Source organism: Scyliorhinus torazame, chromosome 1 (genome assembly GCF_047496885.1).
Source record: "Scyliorhinus torazame isolate Kashiwa2021f chromosome 1, sScyTor2.1, whole genome shotgun sequence".
NCBI lineage: Eukaryota > Metazoa > Chordata > Chondrichthyes > Carcharhiniformes > Scyliorhinidae > Scyliorhinus > Scyliorhinus torazame.
The window spans coordinates 330,038,120-330,055,751 of record NC_092707.1 but is presented as its reverse complement, the minus strand read 5'-3'; the positions used below and the strand labels follow the sequence as shown (position 1 = coordinate 330,055,751).

General features: G+C 59.2%; 2 protein-coding genes across 4 annotated transcripts in view; one reads left to right on the top strand and one right to left on the bottom strand.

Annotated features, from left to right (window-relative positions):
* The window catches only part of tatdn3 (TatD DNase domain containing 3), a 157,444-nt gene extending 151,860 nt beyond the window's left edge, over window positions 1–5,584 (bottom strand). For all 3 annotated transcript variants that reach the window (XM_072508807.1, XM_072508817.1, XM_072508824.1), the window contains exon 1: window positions 5,462–5,584. In XM_072508807.1, the coding sequence (XP_072364908.1) occupies window positions 5,462–5,563 (102 nt within the window). In that variant the 5' untranslated portion in view covers window positions 5,564–5,584. The remainder of the gene's footprint in view (window positions 1–5,461) is intronic.
* Window positions 5,585–5,700: 116 nt separating this feature from the next.
* nsl1 (NSL1 component of MIS12 kinetochore complex) overlaps window positions 5,701–17,632 on the top strand; it is a 49,530-nt gene continuing 37,598 nt past the window's right edge. Inside the window, 4 exon segments of the mRNA XM_072508794.1 lie at window positions 5,701–5,854; window positions 5,857–6,023; window positions 15,786–15,830; window positions 15,832–15,871. Coding sequence (XP_072364895.1) covers window positions 5,701–5,854; window positions 5,857–6,023; window positions 15,786–15,830; window positions 15,832–15,871 — 406 coding nt within the window.

Below are 17,632 nucleotides of genomic sequence, written 5' to 3'. Positions count from 1 at the left end.
CAACCTGGTCCCTCACTTGGCAGGCTGATATTAACAGTTCTCTCCCTTCAGGCCTTGTTGATTTCTCCTTTAAATCTGCCAACAACACACCTCATCACCCCACTGACCCGGCCATCCTTCCAAACTATCGTCCAACCTCCCATTTCTCTCCGAAGTCCTTGAATGCAATTTTGCCTCCCAAATCCATTCACATCTTTTCCAGTACTCCATATCTGAATTCCTCCGTTCAGATTTCCAACCCTACCACAGCTCGCTTCAGTCGCACATGACATCCTTTGTGACTGTGACAAAGGTAAACTTTCCCTCTTTGTCCTTCTCAATCTGTCTGCAATCCTCGACATGGTAGACCATACCATCCTCTTCCAAGGCCTCTCCACTGCCAGACAACTAGGCGGGATTGGTCTCACCTGGTTAATTTATATCTATCTCATCATTGTCAGAGAATCACTTGAAATGGCTTCTCTTCTTGCTCCCGCATCTTTACCTCTGATGTCCCCCAGGTATCTATCCTTGGCCCCCTTCTACTTCTCATCTGCATGCTGTCCCTCAGCGACATGGGAAAGCGTTAGTTTTCACATGTGCACTGGTCACACCCAGTGCTAGCTCACCTCCACCCCGCTCGACTTCTCAACTGTTGCAAGATTATCAGGCTGCATAACTGACATCCAGTATTGGATAAGCAGAAATTTCCTTCAATTAAATATTGGAAATACTGAAGCCGTTGTTTTCCATCCCTGATTTAAACTCTGTTCCCTAGCTACCAACTCTCTCCCACTCCATGGCAATAATCTGATATTAAGCCATACTGTTGGCAACCTTGATTTCACATTTGACCCTGAAATTAGCTTCTGACCTCATATTTGCACTGCCACTAAGACCACCAATGTTCACATGTGATATCCCCTGACTTTGCCCTGTTTCAGCTCACCTACTGGTGAGACCCTCAATCATGCCTTCATTATCTTTAGCCTTGACTATTTCAATGCACTCCTGGCTGGACTGCTCTATTTTACCATCCATAAACTTGAGGTTATTTAAATCGCTGCTGCCTGTGTCCTAACTCAAACCAAGCACTATTCGCCTGTCCTCGCTGATCTATATTGGCTCCTATCAAGCAAAATCTTAATTTTAAAATTATCATCCTTGCTTGGTCCAAGGCCTCGACCCACCCAATTTTCTCTAATCCGCCAGCCCTACACCCTTTAAAGTATCTGCGCTTCTCTCTGTTGCTCTTGACCATCCACCATTTTAATGGCTCCACCATTCATGACTGTGCCTTCAGTTGCTTAGGCCCTAAGCTCTGAAATACGGTCCCCATACCTCCCTGTCCCATTACTTTACTTTCCTCCTTTAAGACACTCCTCAAAACCCATCTCTTTAATCAGGCTTATGGTTATCTGAGCCGATATCACCTCACATTGCACAATGTTTTTTAATGCTCCTCTGAAGCGCCTTGGGACGTTTTATTATGTTCAAGGCCCTCTATAAATATGGTGTTTTGTTATTGTACATGCGCTCTTCAGAGAAAAGCATTAAAGAAAGCGCAGGAACAGATCTGTATGTTCTGCTGCACAGATCTGTAAATGTTGCTGTGCAATGCCATGAAGCAATAGTTAGAGTGACTAGGGTGTTGGGACTTATGTTTCTGTGTACAGGAGCTCTCATTATGGTAAAACTGTATGTGGCTTAATCTCTGTTTTTCCTATAATTATCTGGTCAAAGTGATTGTATATCCATGTAACAAGGTATCATAGAAGAGTTTTTTAATTAATTCAGAGTCTTCAGTGCAGTAAAACAAACAGAGCGCGGTAAGAAAGCTGAGTGCAAGCCTGGAGTTTGGTAATTGGGAGGAGTCTGGTGAAATGGGGATGGAGGTGTTTGTTTCTCTTTGCCTTTTCTATCTTCTCGCCCTTTAGGACTGGTTCTTATTCTACTACAGAGATAGGAGCTAGCTGTTTGATGAAGATCTGGTAAGTGGGTAAGTTCTACTTTATCCCAGAAGTATAAAATGGTACATAACTTGATAGTGAAGTTAATAAAATATTTAAAAAGCACTACAGATAAATAAATAATTTAATTAAGTAATTGTTTCAAATGCATTAAGATGGAAGGCAGCTCATGTGTCAAGGCTGCAGCATGTGGGAGCCACATTGTGATCCAGGGCAAACACGTCTGCAGTGTGAAGGCTGAGCTGTGGACACTGCAACATGTCAGGGAGGGGGAAAGTTACCTAGATACTTTCTAAGAGGAGGCAATCACACCTCTTAGGATAGGGCCTTCTGATTTGGAAAGTGGTCAGGGACAGGAGTGTGAGCCTGTGAATGAGGCAGGTAGGGACACCTAGAGGGCAGGAGTATCAGCCTCTGCAATTGCCCAACAGATCTGCACTTCTCTCAGCTTGTTTGGATGAGTGTGGCGCCTTCGGGTGGATGAGCTAATTGACCATGGTCCATGGTACAGCAAATGGTTCAAGTGAGGAGAGCACATAGGAAAGTTGTGGACAGTATAGTGAAGGGGATTGACATTCTTCATAGAATCATAAAAGAGAGCACAGAAGGAGGCCATTCGGCCCATCTTGTCTGTGTCAGCCCGAGGACACCCAGGAGCCCTCTTCTCTGTAGTAAGGAGCGAGAGTCCACATAGCTGTGTTGCCCACCTGGTGCAAAGGTTCAGGACATCTGCTCCGGGCTGGAGAGGAACTTGCAGTGGGATAGAGAGGACTGAATGGCCCATGTAGGTACCAGCGACATAGACAGGACAAGGAAGAAGGCTCTGCATAGTCATTAGGAGGAGCTAGGCATCAAATTAAAAAGCAGAACCTCAAAGGTCATAATTTCTGGAAAGTGGGATCTGTACCACTGGGATCGATTACATCTTAAATATGCTGGAGTTAATGTTTTAGCGAGCCGGTTAACTAGGGAAGTAGAATCCATAGAATGCCTAGTGCAGGAGGACATTCAGCCCATCGGGTCTGCACCAACCCTCTGAAAGAGCACCCATCCCAGGACCATTCACACACCCTATCTACATGACCCCACCTAATCTGCACATCTTTGGACACTAAGGAAACATTTAGCATAGCCAATCCACCTTACCTGCACATCTTTGGACCATGGGAGGAAACTAGAGCACCAGAGTTTTAAACTGAATGGTGGGTACAAGGGGTAAATTTGGGGAAGATGTGGTAAACCAAAGAGTAGAGAGAAGGCAAGAGAGGAGATACTAATATAAGAAATTATATATAAACCGTGACAGGAAGAGACAGAGAGTACAAATCTAAGAGTAAATCAGCAGCTAAGGCTAGATGCTAAAAGAAATTAAAGAACAAATCTAAAGGCTCTCTATTTAAATGCACGTAGAATTTGTAACAAAATAGATTAACTTAAAAGCACAGATATAAATGATTAAGTACGATATTATAGCCATTAGAGACATAGCCAAATGATGACTTAGATTATGATCCGAAAATTGAGGATTATGTAACATTTAGGAAGGACAGCAAGTATGAAAAGGTGAAGGTGGCTCTGTTAATTAATTATGGTATTAGCACATGAGTGAAGGATGACCAAGATGGAGAAGCAGTTTGGGTTGACGTGACAAATGATAAAGTCAAAAAGTCACTTGTGGGAGTGGTGCTCAAGCCCCTAATTGTAGCTACACAATACGACAGAGTGTAAAAGAGATACACAGAAACATACATAGAAAATAGAAGCAGGAGGCCTTTCAGCTGATCACGAAATTCAATACCCTGATCCAGCCTACCCCCATAACCCTTGATCCCTTTGGCCCAAAAAGCTATATCTAATTCTTTTTTGAAATTATATAACGTTTTGGCCTCAACTACTTTCTGTGGTCGTGAATTCCACCAATTCACCATTCTCTGGGTGAAGAAATCTCTCCTCACCTCAGTCCTAAAAGATTCACCCCTTATCCTCAAACTATGACCCCTAGCTCTGGACTCCCCACCATCGGGAACATTCTTTCTGAATATACCACGTCTAATCCTGTTAGAATTTTGTACTTTTCTATGAGATCCCCTCTACTCTTCTAAACTCGAATGAATATAATCCTAGATAAAGGCAAATGACTGTGGATGCTGGAATCTGAAAACAAAGAGAAAATGCTGGAAAATCTCAGCAGGTCTGGCAGTATCTGTAGGGAGAGAAAAGAGCTAACGTTTCGAGCTAACCTTTTGACAAAGGGCCATCTGGACTCGAAACGTTAGCTCTTTTCTCTCCCTACAGATGCTGCCAGACCTGCTGAGATTTTCCAGCATTTTCTCTTTGGTTGAATATAATCCTAACTCTCCTCATATGACAGTCTCGCCATCCCAGGAATCAGCCTGGTAAACCTTCACTGCACTCCCTCCATAGCAATAAAAAGTATAGTTGGGTTCTCGTTCAAGATCCTAACAGTGGACATATGGATGGCCGGAGACAAGGATTAGAGGTAAACAGAAAGTTTCTCAGAATAGTAATGGGGATAAGTGATAATTTATAGTAGTCTTAATTGGGCCACTCGTATTTACCATATATATCCATATGTATAAAATATACATCTATAAAAAATAAAAAGACTCACATGTCTATAGTTACACAACCTTAGGGTACTGTAAAGCACTTTACAGCCAATGAAGTACAGTACTCCTGAACTGTAGCCCTGTTGTAATGTGGGAAATGCATCAATCTATGCACAACAAGCTCCCACAACTAGCACCATGATAGTGATCTGATCATCTATTTTTGTGATATTATTTGAGACAAATATTTTCCAGGGCGATGGGGGGGGGGGGGGGGGGGGGACTCTTCTTCTCTTTGAAATAATGCCCTGAGATCTTTTACATCCAGCTGGGCCATTCTCGTGTAAATGACTCAATGTTATGCACACACATCTGCAGAACTATTACTTCTCTCATAAAAAATGTGAATCAAGAAATTGTCATCGCACAGAACAAAGTGAAAACTCTTAAGTCGGTCTGTAAATTACCTCGAATCCAATATAAAAATTATCAGGATTATTTGAAAATAAAATGCAACATTGCAAATGCTAGGCAAAAAAAAATACATTTTTCGCAATGGTTTTAAATGGCATTGTGTGGATAATGACAATACTTAATTGAAGTAAAGGAAAACTGGCAGATTTTTCTTCCCTCCCCTCAAGACGTGATAAATTGCTACTCAAGACATTATAAATGCCTAAGTTACAGTACTACCAAGAGCTCATTGTTCATTTATGTTCCTAACGACAAGAGAATCTCCACAGCCAAAGGAAGAATCATAGCCGGGTCTGGCCTTGCCCCAACATTGACATGTTGTAGAAGACTAGGCCCAGGAACCCACCAGGAGATAAAACCTGGGGCCCTTTGCTGCAGCGCAGATCTGGAATATTACAGAATAATGACTTTGAGGAAACATTGCCTTTACTGTGAGTGAAAGGGCCCGGAGCCAGGCCTAGCTCTTACTGTGAGGAATTCGGGTGCTGCAAGGTGACAGTGACAATCGATGAATCCGCTCATGTTGCCCGGACTACAAAAACTGGCGCACGTCCGCCTCAGAGACATCATTTATTTAATTGTCCTTTATATTTCGCAAAGCGCAGTGTCCTTCCCTTTTGCCTGTGCCTTATATTCCGTTGCGCTATTTAGATCTGTCCCGCTAATAAACCGCTGGATTTATTTCTCACGAAAAACAGACCGAACTTATGCAACGTATTCTACGCGAGTTCAAGAAGGAATGTGTTGGCCGGGGGGGGGGAACTGTTATTGCAGGCTGGGCTTCCCATCGGAACTGCCGAGTGATGGCTCCGACGGACGTGAGTGTAACCGGAAAGGGCACAACAGCAGAAAACGGCGGGCCCGCGCCGCCGACAGTTTGAACCGAGCGGGCGGGAGGATGGAGGTGCCGGACGGGCGCGTGCGCTGTCACTCCAAGCTCGCGGTGAAGGCAGCGCTCGAGCGGTTGGTAGCGCCGCTACAGAGACGTCTGGAAAAATTCCCACTGGAGGGCGAATGGGAAGGCCCGAAGGTAAGTGGAGCGGGAACCGGCCAGTGATGGTTTGGGGGAGGGGGGGGAGGAGGAGAAGAAGAGAGGGGGGGGGAGAGGAGGAGGGGGGAGAAGAGGAGGAGGAGGGGGGAGAAGAGGAGGAGGAGGGGGAGAAGAGGAGGAGGAGGGGGGAGAAGAGGAGGAGGAGGGGGGAGAAGAGGAGGGGGGAGAAGAGGAGGAGGAGGGGGGAGAAGAGGAGGAGGAGGGGGGAGAAGAGGAGGAGGAGGGGGGGAGAAGAGGAGGGGAGGGGGGAGAAGAGGAGGGGGAGGGGGGAGAAGAAGAGGGGGAGGGGGGAGGAGGGGGAGGGGGGAGAAGAGGAGGAGGGGGGAGAAGAGGAGGAGGGGGGAGAAGAGGAGGAGGAGGAGGGGGGAGAAGAGGAGGGGGGAGAAGAGGAGGGGGGAGAAGAGGAGGGGGGAGAAGAGGAGGGGGGAGAAGAGGAGGGGGAGAAGAGGAGGGGGGAGAAGAGGAGGAGGAGGAGGGGGGAGAAGAGGAGGAGGAGGAGGGGGGAGAAGAGGAGGAGGAGGAGGGGGGAGAAGAGGAGGAGGAGGAGGGGGAGAAGAGGAGGAGGAGGAGGGGGAGAAGAGGAGGAGGAGGAGGGGGGGAGAAGAGGAGGAGGAGGAGGGGGGAGAAGAGGAGGAGGAGGAGGGGGGAGAAGAGGAGGAGGAGGAGGGGGGAGAAGAGGAGGAGGAGGAGGGGGGAGAAGAGGAGGAGGAGGAGGGGGGAGAAGAGGAGGAGGAGGAGGGGGGAGAAGAGGAGGAGGAGGAGGGGGGAGAAGAGGAGGAGGAGGAGGGGGGAGAAGAGGAGGAGGAGGAGGGGGGAGAAGAGGAGGAGGGGAGAGGAGGAGGAGGAGGAGGAGGAGGGGGGAGAGGAGGAGGCGGAGGGGGGGAGAGGAGGAGGAGGAGGAGGGGGGAGAAGAGGAGGAGGAGGAGGGGGGAGAAGAGGAGGAGGAGGAGGGGGGAGAAGAGGAGGAGGAGGAGGGGGGAGAAGAGGAGGAGGAGGAGGGGGGAGAAGAGGACGAGGAGGGGGAGGAGGAGGGGGGGAGAGGAGGAGGAGGAGGAGGGGGGGAGAGGAGGAGGAGGAGGAGGAGGGGAGAGGAGGAGGAGGAGGAGGGGGGGGAGAAGAGGAGGAGGAGGAGGGGGGAGAAGAGGAGGAGGAGGAGGGGGGAGAAGAGGAGGAGGGGGGAGAAGAGGAGGAGGGGGAGAAGAGGAGGAGGGGGAGAAGAGGAGGAGGGGGAGAAGAGGAGGAGGGGGAGAAGAGGAGGAGGGGGAGAAGAGGAGGAGGGGGAGAAGAGGAGGAGGGGGGGGAGAGGAGGAGGGGGGGGAGAGGAGGAGGAGGAGGGGGGAGAAGAGGAGGAGGAGGAGGGGGGAGAAGAGGAGGAGGAGGAGGGGGGAGAAGAGGACGAGGAGGGGGAGGAGGAGGGGGGGAGAGGAGGAGGAGGAGGAGGGGGGGAGAGGAGAGGAGGAGGAGGAGGGGAGAGGAGGAGGAGGAGGAGGGGGGGGAGAAGAGGAGGAGGAGGAGGGGGGAGAAGAGGAGGAGGAGGAGGGGGGAGAAGAGGAGGAGGGGGAGAAGAGGAGGAGGGGGAGAAGAGGAGGAGGGGGAGAAGAGGAGGAGGGGGAGAAGAGGAGGAGGGGGAGAAGAGGAGGAGGGGGGGGAGAGGAGGAGGGGGGGGAGAGGAGGAGGAGGAGGAGGGGGGAGAAGAGGAGGAGGAGGAGGGGGGAGAAGAGGAGGAGGGGGAGAAGAGGAGGAGGGGGAGAAGAGGAGGAGGGGGAGAAGAGGAGGAGGGGGGAGAAGAGGAGGAGGGGGAGAAGAGGAGGAGGGGGAGAAGAGGAGGAGGGGGGGGAGAGGAGGAGGGGGGGGAGAGGAGGAGGAGGGGGGGGAGAGGAGGAGGGGGGAGGGAGAGGAGGAGGGGGGAGAAGAGGTGATGGGGGGGGGAGAGGAGGTGATGGGGGGGAGAGGAGGAGATGGGGGAGAGGAGGAGGAGGGGGGGAGAGGAGGAGGAGGGGGGAGAGGAGGAGGAGGAGGAGGAGGGGGGAGAGGAGGAGGCGGAGGGGGGGAGAGGAGGAGGAGGAGGAGGGGAGAGGAGGAGGAGGAGGGGGGAGAGGAGGAGGAGGAGGAGGAGGGGGGGAGAGGAGGAGGAGGAGGAGGGGGGGGAGAGGAGGAGGAGGGGGGGAGAGGAGGAGGAGGAGGAGGGGGGAGAGGAGGAGGAGGGGAAAGGGGCAGGGGGTAGAAGAGGAGGTGGAGGGGCAAGGGGCGGGGGGTAGAAGAGGAGGAGGGGAAAGGGGCGGGGGGTAGAAGAGGAGGAGGGGAAAGGGGCGGGGGGTAGAAGAGGAGGAGGGGAAAGGGGCGGGGGGTAGAAGAGGAGGAGGGGAAAGGGGCGGGGGGTAGCAGAGGAGGAGGGAAAGGGGCGGGGGGTAGAAGAGGAGGAGGGGAAAGGGGCGGGGGGTAGAAGAGGAGGAGGGGAAAGGGGCGGGGGTTAGAAGAGGAGGAGGGGAAAGGGGCGGGGTGTAGAAGAGGAGTAGGGGAAAGGGGCGGGGGGTAGAAGAGGAGGAGGGGAATGGGGCGGGGGGTAGAAGAGGAGGAGGGGAAAGGGGCGGGGGGTAGAAGAGGAGGGGGAAAGGGGCGGGGGGTAGAAGAGGAGGAGGGGAAAGGGCGGGGGTTAGAAGAGGAGGAAGGGGAAAGGGGCGGGGTGTAGAAGAGGAGGAGGTGAAAGGGGCGGGTGGTAGAAGAGGAGGAGGGGGAATGGGGCGGGTGGTAGAAGAGGAGGAGGGGAAAGGGGCGGGGGGTAGAAGAGGAGGAGGGGAAAGGGGCGGGGGGTAGACGAGGAGGAGGGGAAAGGGGCGGGGGGTAGAAGAGCAGGAGGGGAAAGGGGCGGGGGGTAGAAGAGCAGGAGGGGAAAGGGGCGGGGGGTAGAGGAGGAGGAGGGGAAAGGGGCGGGGGGTAGAGGAGGAGGAGGGGAAAGGGGCGGGGGGTAGAGGAGGGGGAAGGGAAAGGGGCGTGGGGGGTAGAGGAGGAGGATGGAAAAGGGGGGTGGTAGAAGAGGAGGAGGGAAAAGGGGGGTAGAAGAGGAGGAGGGAAAAGGGGGTAGAAGGAGGAGGGGTGGAGTGGGACGAAGGAAGGGGGTTGGGGAGAGGAAGGAAGAGGGGAGGGGAGAGGAAGGAAGAGGGAAGGGGTGGGGGGGGAGGAAGGAAGAGGGAAGGGGCGGGGGGGTGAGGAAGGAAGGGGGTGGGGGGGAGGGAGTAAGGGGGGGTGGGGGGGGAGGGAGTAAGGGGGGGTGGGGGGGAGGGAGTAAGGGGGGGTGGGGGGGAGGGAGTAAGGGGGGGTGGGGGTGGGATGGAGGAAGGGGGGGTGGGGATGGAGGAAGGGGGGGTGGGGGGGGAGGGAGGAAGGGGGGGTGGGGGGAGGACGGAAAGGTGGGTGGGGGGAGGAAGGAAGAGGGAAGGAGATGTGGGGGGGGGAAGGGAAGGGGGGGCAAGGAAGGAAGAGGGAAGGGGTTGGGGGGGAGGCAAGAGGGTGGGGGGGAAGGAAGAGCGTGGGGGGAAGAAGGTGGGGGGAACGAAGGAAGAGGGAAGGGGGTGGGGGGAGGAAGGAAGAGGGAAGGGAGTGAGTGGGGAAGGTCGGAAGAGGGAAGGGGGTGGGGAGCGGAGGAAGGAACAGGGAAGGGAGTGAGGGGGGAAGGTAGGAAGGGGGTGGGGGGGGAGGAAGAACAGGGAGGAGGTGAGGGAGGGAGGAAGAGGGAGGGGGGTGTGGGGGAGAGGAAGGGGGTGGGGGAGAAGGAAGAGGGAAGTGGGTGGGGGGGAGGAAGGAAGAGGGAAGGGTGTGGGGGGGAGGAAGGAAGGGGGTGGGGGAGGAAGGAAGGGGGAAGGGGGGGGGGGGGAGGAAGGAAGAGGGGGGGGAGGAAGGAAGAGCGAAGGGGTGGGGGGTGAAGGAAGAGGGAAGGGGTGGGGAAGGAAGGGGAGGGGGTGGGGGGAGGAAGGAAGAGGGAAGGGGTGGGGGGAGGAAGGAAGGGGGGTGGGGGGAGAGGAAGGAAGAGGGAATGTGGTGGGGGGAGAGGAAGGAAGAGGGAAGGGGCTGGGGGGGAGGAAGGAAGAGGGAAGGGGCTGGGGGGAGGAAGGAAAGGGGGGTGGGGGGAGGAAGGAAAGGGGGTGGGGGAGGAAGGAAGGGGTGGGGGGTGAAAGGGGGAAGGAAGGAAGGGGGTGGGGGGGAGGAAGGAAGAGGGAAGGAGATGGGGGGAAGGAAGAGGGAAGGGGGGGCAAGGAAGGAAGAGGGGCGGGAAGAGGGTGGGGGGGAGGAAGGAAGAGGGAAGGGGGTGGAGGAAAGGAAGGAAGAGGGAAGGGAGTGGGGGGGGGAACGAAGGAAGAGGGAAGGGAGTGAGGGGGAAGGAAGGAAGGGGGTTGGGGAAAGAAGGAAGAGGGAGGGGGTGGGGGGGAGGAAGGAAGAGGGAGGGCGGTGGGGGGGGAGGAAGCAAGAGGGAGGGCGGTGGGGGGGAGGAAGGAAGAGGGAAGGGAGTGAGGGGGGAAGGTCGGAAGGGGGGTAGGGGGGCGGAGGAAGGAACAGGGAAGGGAGTGAGCGGGGGAAGGTAGGAAGAGGAAGTGGGTGGGGGGGCGGAGGAAGGAACAGGGAGGGGGTGAGGGGGAAGGAAGGAAGAGGGAAGGCGGTGGGGGGGGAAGGGCGGAAGAGGGAGGGGTGTGGGGGGAGAGGAAGAGGGTGGGGGGGAAGGAAGAGGAAAGGGGGTAGGGAGAGGGAAGGGGGTGGGGGGGGAGGAAGGAAGAGGGAAGGATGTGGGGGGGGGAGGAAGGAAGGGGGTGGGGGGGAAGCGGGAAGGGGGTGGGGGGGAGGAGGGAAGGGGGTGGGGGATAGGAAGTAAGAGGGAACGGGTGAAGGAAGAGGGAACGGGTGAAGGAAGAGGGAAGGGGTGGAGGGAGGAAGGAAGCGGGTGGGGGGGAGGAGGGTAGGGGGTGGGGGGGGAGGAGGGTAGGGGGTGGGGGGGAGGAGGGTAGGGGGTGGGGGGAGGAGGGTAGGGGGTGGGGGGAGGAAGGAAGAGGAAAGGGTGGGGGAGGAAGGAAGAGGAAAGGGTGGGGGGAGGAAGGAAGAGGAAAGGGTGGGGGGGAGGAAGGAAGGGGGTGGGGGGGAGGAAGGTAGGGGGAGGAAGGAAGGGGGTGGGGGAGGGGTGGGGGCGGAGGGAGGGGGGTGGGGGGAGAGGAAGGAAGAGGGAAGGGGTGGGTGGGGAGGAAGGAAGGGGGTGGGGGGAAAGAGGGAACGGGCTGGGGGGGAGAGGAAGGAAGAGGGAAGGGGTGGGGGGGAAGAGGAAGGAAGAGGGAAGGGGCTGGGGGAGGAAGGAAGGGGGGTGGGGGCAGGAAGGAAGGGGGTGGGGGCAGGAAGGAAGGGGTGGAGGGGAGGGAGGAAAGGGGGTGGGGGGAGGAAGGAAGGGGTGGGGGAGGGTAGGGGGTGGGTGGGGAGGAAGGAAGAGGGAAGGGGTGGGGGGGGGAAGAGGAGGGAAGGGTGGAGAGGAAGGAAGAGGGAAGGGGGTGGGGGGAGGAAGGAAGGGGGTGGGGGGAGGAAGGAAGGGGGTGGGAGAGGGAAGGGGAGGAAGGAAGGAGGAGGGGGGGGAGAGGGAAGGGGATGGGGGAGGAAGGAAGGGGGTGGGGGAGGGCCTTGGGTGGGGGGGAAGGAAGGAAGGGGGTGGGGAGGGAAGAGGGGTGGAAGGAAGGGGGTGGTGGGAGGAAGGAAGGGTGTGGGGGGGGGGGGAGGAAGGAAGGGGGTGGAGGAAGGAAGGGGGGGGAGGGAAGTGGGTGGGGGGAGGGAAGTGGGTGGGTGGGGAGGGAAGTGGGTGGGGCGGGAGGGAAGGGGGCGGGAGGGAAGGGAAGGGTGTGGGGGGAGGGGAGGGGGAGGGAAGGGGGTGGGGGGGAGGGGAGGGGGAGGGAAGGGGGTGAGGGGGAGGGAAGGGGGTGAGGGGGAGGGAAGGGGGGTGAGGGGGAAGGGGGCGGGGGTGGGGGCAGGGAAGCGGGTGGGGGGAGGGAAGGGGGTGATGGGAGAAAGGAAGAGGGAAGGGGTGGGGGGGAGGAGGGAAGGGGGTTAGGGAGAGGAATGAAGAGGGATGGGGGGAGAGGCAGGAAGAGGGAAGGGAGTGGGGGGGAAGGAAGAGGGAAGGGAGTGAGAGGTGGGAAGGGGGTAGGGGGAGAGGAGCGAGGGGGGAGAGGAGAGGGATTGAGACCGGAGAGAGGCTGAGAGCGGAGAGAGAGAGGGGTTGAGAGCGGAGAGAGAGAGGGGTTGAGAGCGGAGAGAGAGAGGGGTTGAGAGCGGAGAGAGAGAGGGGTTGAGAGCGGAGAGAGCGAGGGGTTGAGAGCGGAGAGAGCGAGGAGTTGAGAGCAGAGAGAGCGAGGGGTTGAGAGTGAGGGTTGAGAGCGGAGAGAGCGAGGGGTTGAGAGCGGAGAGAGCGAGGGGTTGAGAGCGGAGAGAGCGAGGGGTTGAGAGCGGAGAGAGCGAGGGGTTGAGAGCGGAGAGAGCGAGGGGTTGAGAGCGGAGAGAGCGAGGGGTTGAGAGCGGAGAGAGCGAGGGGTTGAGAGCGGAGAGAGCGAGGGGTTGAGAGCGGAGAGAGCGAGGGGTTGAGAGCGGAGAGAGCGAGGGGTTGAGAGCGGAGAGAGCGAGGGGTTGAGAGCGGAGAGAGCGAGGGGTTGAGAGCGGAGAGAGCGAGGGGTTGAGAGCGGAGAGAGCGAGGGGTTGAGAGGGTTGAGAGCGAGGGGCTGGGAGCGGGGAGAGCGAGGGGCTGGGAGCGGGGAGAGCGAGGGGCTGGGAGCGGGGAGAGCGAGGGGCTGGGAGCGGGGAGAGCGAGGGGCTGGGAGCGGGGAGAGCGAGGGGCTGGGAGCGGGGAGAGCGAGGGGCTGGGAGCGGGGAGAGCGAGGGGCTGGGAGCGGGGAGAGCGAGGGGCTGGGAGCGGGAGAGAGAGGGGCTGGGAGCGGGGAGAGCGAGGGGCTGGGAGCGGGGGAGAGCGAGGGGCTGGGAGCGGGGAGAGCGAGGGGCTGGGAGCGGGGAGAGCGAGAGGGGCTGGGAGCGGGGAGAGCGAGGGGCTGGGAGCGGGGAGAGCGAGGGGCTGGGAGCGGGGAGAGCGAGGGCTGGGAGCGGGGAGAGCGAGGGGCTGGGAGCGGGGAGAGCGAGGGGCTGGGAGCGGGGAGAGCGAGGGGCTGGAGCGGGGAGAGCGAGGGGCTGGGAGCGGGGGGAGCGAGGGGCTGGGAGCGGGGGGACGCGAGGGGCTGGGAGCGGGGGGGAGCGAGGGGCTGGGAGCGAGGGGCTGGGAGCGGGGGGAGCGAGGGGCTGGAGCGGGGGGAGCGAGGGGCTGGGAGCGGGGAGAGCGAGGGGCTGGGAGCGGGGAGAGCGAGGGGCTGGGAGCGGGGAGAGCGAGGGGCTGGGAGCGGGGAGAGCGAGGGGCTGGGAGCGGGGTGAGCGAGGGGCTGGGAGCGGGGAGAGCGAGGGGCTGGGAGCGGGGAGAGCGAGGGGCTGGGAGCGGGAGAGCGAGGGGCTGGGAGCGGGGAGAGCGAGGGGCTGGGAGCGGGGAGAGCGAGGGGCTGGGAGCGGGGAGAGCGAGGGGCTGGGAGCGGGGAGAGCGAGGGGCTGGGAGCGGGGGGAGCGAGGGGCTGGGAGCGGGGGAGCGAGGGGCTGGGAGCGGGGGGAGCGAGGGGCTGGGAGCGGGGGGAGCGAGGGGCTGGGAGCGGGGGGGAGCGAGGGGCTGGGAGCGGGGGGAGCGAGGGGCTGGGAGCGGGGGGAGCGAGGGGCTGGGGAGCGGGGGGAGCGAGGGGCTGGGAGCGGGGGGAGCGAGGGGCTGGGAGCGGGGGGAGCGAGGGGCTGGGAGCGAGAGGCTGGGAGCGAGGGGCTGGGAGCGGGGGGAGCGAGGGGCTGGGAGCGGGGGGAGCGAGGGGCTGGGAGCGGGGGGGAGCGAGGGGCTGGGAGCGGGGGGAGCGAGGGGCTGGGAGCGGGGGGAGCGAGGGGCTGGGAGCGGGGGGGAGCGAGGGGCTGGGAGCGGGGGGAGCGAGGGGCTGGGAGCGGGGGGAGCGAGGGGCTGGGAGCGGGGGGAGCGAGGGGCTGGGAGCGGGGGGAGCGAGGGGCTGGGAGCGGGGAGAGCGAGGGGCTGGGAGCGGGGGAGAGCGAGGGGCTGGGAGCGGGGGGAGCGAGGGGCTGGGAGCGGGGGGAGCGAGGGGCTGGGAGCGGGGGGAGCGAGGGGCTGGGAGCGAGGGGAGCGAGGGGCTGGGAGCGAGGGGCTGGGAGCGAGGGCTGGGAGCGAGGGGCTGGTAGCGGGGGGGAGCGAGGGGCTGGGAGCGAGGGGCTGGGAGCGGGGGGAGCGAGGGGCTGGGAGCGGGGGGGAGCGAGGGGTTGGGAGCGAGGGGCTGGGAGCGGGGGGCTGGGAGCGGGGGGCTGGGAGCGGGGGGCTGGGAGCGAGGGGCTGGGAGCGGGGGGCTGGGAGCGAGGGGCTGGGAGCGGGGGGCTGGGAGGGAGGGGCTGGGAGCGGGGGGAGGGAGGGGCTGGGAGCGGGGGAGGGAGGGGCTGGAGCGGGGGGAGGGAGGGGCTGGGAGCGGGGGGAGGGAGGGGCTGGGAGCGGGGGAGGGAGGGGCTGGGAGCGGGGGGAGGGAGGGGCTGGGAGCGGGGGGAGGGAGGGGCTGGGAGCGGGGGGAGGGAGGGGCTGGGAGCGGGGGGAGGGAGGGGCTGGGAGCGGGGGGAGGAGGGGCTGGGAGCGGGGGGAGGGAGGGGCTGGGAGCGGGGGGAGGGAGGGGCTGGGAGCGGGGGGAGGGAGGGGCTGGGAGCGGGGGGAGGGAGGGCTGGGAGCGGGGGGAGGGAGGGGCTGGGAGCGGGGGGAGGGAGGGGCTGGGAGCGGGGGGAGGAGGGGCTGGGAGCGGGGGGAGGGAGGGGCTGGGAGCGGGGGGAGGGAGGGGCTGGGGAGCGGGGGGAGGGAGGGGCTGGAGCGGGGGGAGCGGGGGGCTGGGAGCGGGGGGAGCGAGGGGCTGGGAGCGGGGGGCTGGGGAGCGGGGGGAGCGAGGGGGCTGGGAGCGAGGGGCTGGGAGCGAGGGGCTGGGAGCGGGGGGAGCGAGGGGGCTGGGAGCGGGGGGAGCGAGGGCTGGGGAGCGGGGGGGAGCGAGGGGCTGGGAGCGGGGGGGAGCGAGGGGCTGGGAGCGGGGGGAGCGAGGGGCTGGGAGCGGGGGGGAGCGAGGGCTGGGAGCGGGGGAGCGAGGGGCTGGGAGCGGGGGGAGCGAGGGGCTGGGAGCGGGGGGAGCGAGGGGCTGGGAGCGGGGGGAGCGAGGGGCTGGGAGCGGGGGGGAGCGAGGGGCTGGGAGCGAGGGGCTGGGAGCGGGGGGAGCGAGGGGCTGGGAGCGGGGGGGAGCGAGGGGCTGAGAGCGGGGGAGAGCGAGGGGCTGAGAGTTGGTGGTGGGTGGTTCTGGACATGGGAAGAGAATTGGGGGTGGGGAATGTCAGGAGAAGGGAAGAGAGTTGGTGGAGGGGAGATAAAGTTTGGGGCAGGGCAGTGTTCAGATGGGAAACGGGAAAAGCGAGTTGGGAGGGGCTGGATTAGGAAGGCCCAGTGGGATGACGGGGAAAGGTCCGGGTGAATGCGGTGTTGGAGGAGGGGGGGAATCATGAAGGGATAGCTGGGGGAGTGGAGAGAAGCAGGAATCGGGAAGGCTTGGGAGGGGGGAACAACTGGGATTCTGACCGTATAGTTAATTTTGGAGGCTTGATGATGTGCAATAATTCTTCTTGCAGATATTTAAAACTGCTGTTCAAGAGAATATCCTTGTCAATGGGCTGTATATGGCAAGAGGCCTCTGAGGACGAGGAGCTGAGATATGGTATGGAACAAAATAAATTCAGTCCAATTTTATTTGCAGTCTCTCGACAGTAAACAACATTTTTAGTGCAAAATGCAGTGGAAAGCAGGTGTCCTGCTTTAACTTCATATGAAACTTGATCACAATTCTCTTGTATCAGTTAATTTTTGCTTTTGTTCCCTTAAATAAATCGAGGATGACAGTTTCCCTCAATCATTTCTTTTTTTTTTTATATAGAAGTGTTTTTTATTGGGTTTTTGAACAAAGTATATTTACCGTTGTGTACACAGGATAAGAAATATATATTATATATCACATATATAAAAGAGAAGGGCACACCCAAACATACCAAAGAAAAGAAAATAGTAAAAAAAAAAATACAATAAAAAATAAAATAGGATAACTGGTAGGGTATTGTGCACCAGCTCAACAGCAGCAACTCTGTACAACTGGCAAAATTATTTCCAACACACAAGTAGGCGACTGTTTGCGCGAGGGGGGGGGGGGGGGGTGGAGACCGGGGAGGTAAATATACATTTGGGTGCCGGAGAGACAATTACAGTGGGCAATACTCGAATGGGTTTGGTGTTGTTGTCGCTTGCTTCTCCCGGACGGATCTCGCTGCCGTCTCGCACTCACCGCCGCTTCTGCCGTTCCTCCCGTCGTTCGTCTTCATTCTCCTCGTTCCCTACTCCTGGAGATGTCATGTTCGTTCTTGTATCCCGTGCCTTCATTCCGGCTCTCATTTCCCTGCCTCTTCTCTCTCTCTCTCTCTCTCTCTCTCTCTCTCTCTCTCTCTCTCTCTCTCTCTTCCCCCCCCCCCCCCATCCTTCCTGGTTCTCCTCTCTTGTACCCTGTCTCGTCCCTCTCTTTTCCCCCCACCTTCCTGTGGTTGTCCTTTCTTTCCCCGTAGGTTTAGCTGTTCCTCCCCCTCTCCTGGTCTATCTCTCCCTTTCATGCTTTGGCTACTTTCCCCTGATTCTTGGCTACCTGGCTATTCTTCCTCTTGTTCGTTGGCCACAAACAGGTCCCGGAACAATTGCGTGAATGGCTCCCACGTTCTGTGGAAGCCGTCGCCTGACCCTCTGATGGCGAATTTGATTTTCTCCATTTGGAGAGATTCCGAGAGGTCGGACAGCCAGTCTGCAGCTTTGGATGGTGCTGCTGACCGCCAGCCAAACAGGATTCTACGGCGGGCGATCAGGGAGGCAAAGGCAAGGGCATCCGCCCTCCTCCCCAGGAATAGATCTGGCTGGTCCGACACCCCGAATACCACCTCTTTCGGGCATGGCTCCACCCTCATCCCCACCACTTTGGACATTGCCTCGAAGAAGGCTGTCCAGTACCCTGCAGGTCTGGGGCAAGACCAGAACATGTGGGCGTGGTTGGCCGGGCCTCCTTGGCACCGTCCTCAATCATTTCTGAATTTCTTTCAGATGCCCTTGCCCAATATCGAGATCCATATAGCAAGACCTCAAGGTTGAACAGTGAATCTTTTTAACTGTAATAGAGTTTACTGAATATATCACCTGCCTTCATTTTGATATACGGAAAGGTACATAAAGACTGAGGCTCAGTCTTTAAAGAAACAGTCACGTTTCACATCGTACGGTCAGATGTGTGGATGTTCACTGACGATTGCACGATGTTCAGCATCATTCGTGACTCCTCAGATACTGAAGCAGTCCATGTCAAAATCCAGCAAGACCAGGCCTGGGCTGACAAGTGGCAAGTAACATTTGTGCCACTCAAGTGCCAGGCAGTGACTCCTCTCCAGCAAGA